General features: G+C 58.3%; 1 protein-coding gene across 1 annotated transcript; it reads left to right on the top strand.

Moving 5' to 3' along the window:
• The first annotated feature begins 592 nt into the window (after positions 1-592).
• On the top strand, positions 593-2,501 carry NKX2-2 (NK2 homeobox 2). Its single transcript, XM_026106040.2, has 2 exons — positions 593-1,404; positions 1,889-2,501. Exons 1-2 carry the CDS (start codon positions 1,146-1,148, stop codon positions 2,446-2,448), a joined length of 819 nt encoding a protein of 272 aa, XP_025961825.2. The 5' UTR covers positions 593-1,145; the 3' UTR covers positions 2,449-2,501.
• The last annotated feature ends 208 nt before the right edge of the window (positions 2,502-2,709 follow it).

Raw genomic sequence — 2,709 nt, 5'->3', positions numbered from 1 at the left:
CCAGTTTGGTTAATTTGGGAGCAAACTAGAATCAATTACTTGCTGTTTAATTTCCAGTGTTCATCCTTAATCCTCAACCAAAATATTGACCTAGGAGGTTTAGATAAGTTGGTCTCTTGCCATCTGAGCGGCATCTTGTTTAGGTACCGAGCAATGATTTGAGCTCATCCCCTGCGCCGAGGCGCCTCTTCCCAGGGCGTCTCGGCTGCGAGGGGAAGCGGAGGCAGACGCGGGCTGCCGGGGAGGGTGGCAAAACTGGCACGGCCACCTTTCTCCCTCCCTTTACCTCCTCCCCCCCCCCCCCCTTTTTTTTTCTTCGGCTTTTCAAGGCAGTCGGTGGAAAACACACTTTGGAGTGTGCGGAATATCGGGCTGGTCCGAAGCTCTTTGTATGTAAATACTGTGTTAAAAAAAAAATCACACAGACACATACACACACCAGCGGAAAAGGCCCTCCCCACGCTGGTAATTAACTGACACGTTATACCACTCATCACCAATGGTGGAAGCTCGGAGCTCGCCCAAAACCCGCAATTTCACATCTGCAAACACTGTCTTCATCCACTTGACTTCTAAGACCCGCCCACACGTGGCCAACCTTTCCCGGGTTTAATGTATTTTTTTTCTCGCTCCTCTCGGCAGGTTCATGTGTGGGGACCAGCCTTATATGGACTGTTCACTCCAGCAATGGCTTATTTTTTTCAAGCGGCAGGCACGGGTTCGGTGTGTTTAAGCAAGAACCAGAAGTGATCCTTTTTTTTTTCCCTTTTTTTTTTTTTTTTGGCGTGTCTATTCCCCTTTCCCCTGGAGTTACAAACTATTTCCGAAGCCAGTTGCTACTTCTGCTCTCTGAATTTCCTCCGCAGCAGAACAAGCCCGTAGAAACCCAGAGATCTACCGCTGTGGCCGGGGCGCCTCTTCTTCTTCTGCACAAGAACCCTCGATTATTTTTCTACATATTTTTTTCCGGCTCCAAGTTTGCCAGCGCCGCCACCCCGAACCCTCCTCCCCCTCGCTGGTGTGTGCGTGTGTGTGTGTGCGCGCGTTGTTGTTGTTGTCGTTGTGCGTGTGTGTGTGTGCGTGTGCGTGACACAGCGGATCGACAAGCTGCTCCGTCAACTTTCCTGTCTAAATTTGGCCAGAACATGTCTCTGACCAACACAAAGACGGGGTTTTCTGTAAAGGACATTTTGGACCTCCCTGACACCAATGATGAGGACGGTTCCGTTGCTGAAGGAGGCGAAGAGGAGAGCGAGGCATCGGAGCCTCCCAAGAAACCGGGAGTTTTGGGACAAAACCCATTGGACACTGTTCAAACGCTGCCTTTGAAGAACCCTTTCTATGATAATAGCGATAATCCCTACACGCGTTGGCTCGCTAGCGCCGAGGGCATCCAGTACTCCTGTGAGTAGCGGCGAGCCGCGCCTCCGCGCGCCGCTCCGCGGGTGCGCAGCGCCCAGCCGGGCCGCGGCGGCGGGTCAGCGGGGTCGGGGGATGCGGCGGGGGCTGTGCGGGGATGCTGAGCTATTCCGCCGCCGGGGCCGAGGGGCTGGAGGCGGCTCGGGGTGCCCCGAAAGCGGGGCGGACTGGGGGCGCGAAGGGCGCTATTTTTCTCTGTTTCTTCCCTTTTTTTGTTGTTTTTGCGCTGCTTTTTTCCGAGGCGGGGAGCAGCGGGGGAGCAGCCGCGGCGCTGCCTCCCGCCCGCGGAAACCCCGTGCGCGGGCTGCGGGGGGTCTCCGCGGCCGCGGCTCGGCCGCCCGGGGCTGCCGGGAGCGGAGCTCCACGGGGCGCGCGGGCGGGGGCGGCTCGGGGGCCGCGGCGGCGGGGCGGCCGCGGGCGCGGAGCCGTGTGCGGCCCTGACGGCGCTATCTTTGCGGACTCTCCGCAGTGCACGGGCTGGGCGCCGGCGCCGCCAGCCAAGACTCCTCGGCCAAGTCCCCCGAGCCGTCGGCTGACGAGTCGCCGGACAACGAGAAGGAGGCGCCGGGCGGCGGGGACGCGGGGAAGAAGAGGAAGAGGCGGGTGCTCTTCTCCAAGGCGCAGACCTACGAGCTGGAGCGGCGGTTCCGGCAGCAGCGGTACCTCTCTGCGCCCGAGCGGGAGCACCTGGCCAGCCTGATCCGCCTGACGCCCACGCAGGTGAAGATCTGGTTCCAGAACCACCGCTACAAGATGAAGCGGGCGCGGGCCGAGAAAGGGATGGAGGTGACCCCGCTGCCGTCCCCGCGGCGGGTGGCCGTGCCGGTCCTCGTCAGGGACGGCAAGCCCTGCCACACGCTCAAAGCTCAGGACTTGGCAGCCGCTACTTTCCAGACAGGCATCCCCTTCTCCGCCTACAGCGCCCAGTCTCTACAGCATATGCAATATAACGCGCAGTACAGCTCCGCCAGCAACCCCCAGTACCCCACAGCGCACCACTTGGTACAAGCGCAGCAATGGACTTGGTGAGCGCGGCGGGGAGAGCGCGCACCCACCTACACCCACCCCGCACCCACACGCGCCCACGCAAAAAGGAGGAAAAAAGAGGAAAACGAGAGAGACAGACAGACTGATGCTCCAAAAATTAAAAAAAAATCAAAACTACAGGGGAAGGGATGGAGAGGGAAACGCTATTATTATTATTATTATTATTGCTATTATTACTATTATTATTATTATGGATTTTTTTCCTCTCCTGTTTCTTTTCCCCTCCATTTTTGGGGGGCTCGG

Source organism: Dromaius novaehollandiae, chromosome 3 (assembly GCF_036370855.1).
Source record: "Dromaius novaehollandiae isolate bDroNov1 chromosome 3, bDroNov1.hap1, whole genome shotgun sequence".
NCBI lineage: Eukaryota > Metazoa > Chordata > Aves > Casuariiformes > Dromaiidae > Dromaius > Dromaius novaehollandiae.
The sequence above is the reverse complement of the archived record's forward strand: the minus strand, read 5'-3'. Positions and strand labels throughout refer to the sequence as shown.

Bases quoted from the DNA above. Each gene is read 5' to 3' on its own strand.
- NKX2-2 (XM_026106040.2), top strand. From the start codon at position 1,146: ATGTCTCTGACCAACACAAAGACGGGGTTTTCTGTAAAGGACATTTTG. The intron at 1,405-1,888 runs GTGAGTAGCGGC...GACTCTCCGCAG, and splicing joins CGAGGGCATCCAGTACTCCT to TGCACGGGCTGGGCGCCGGC.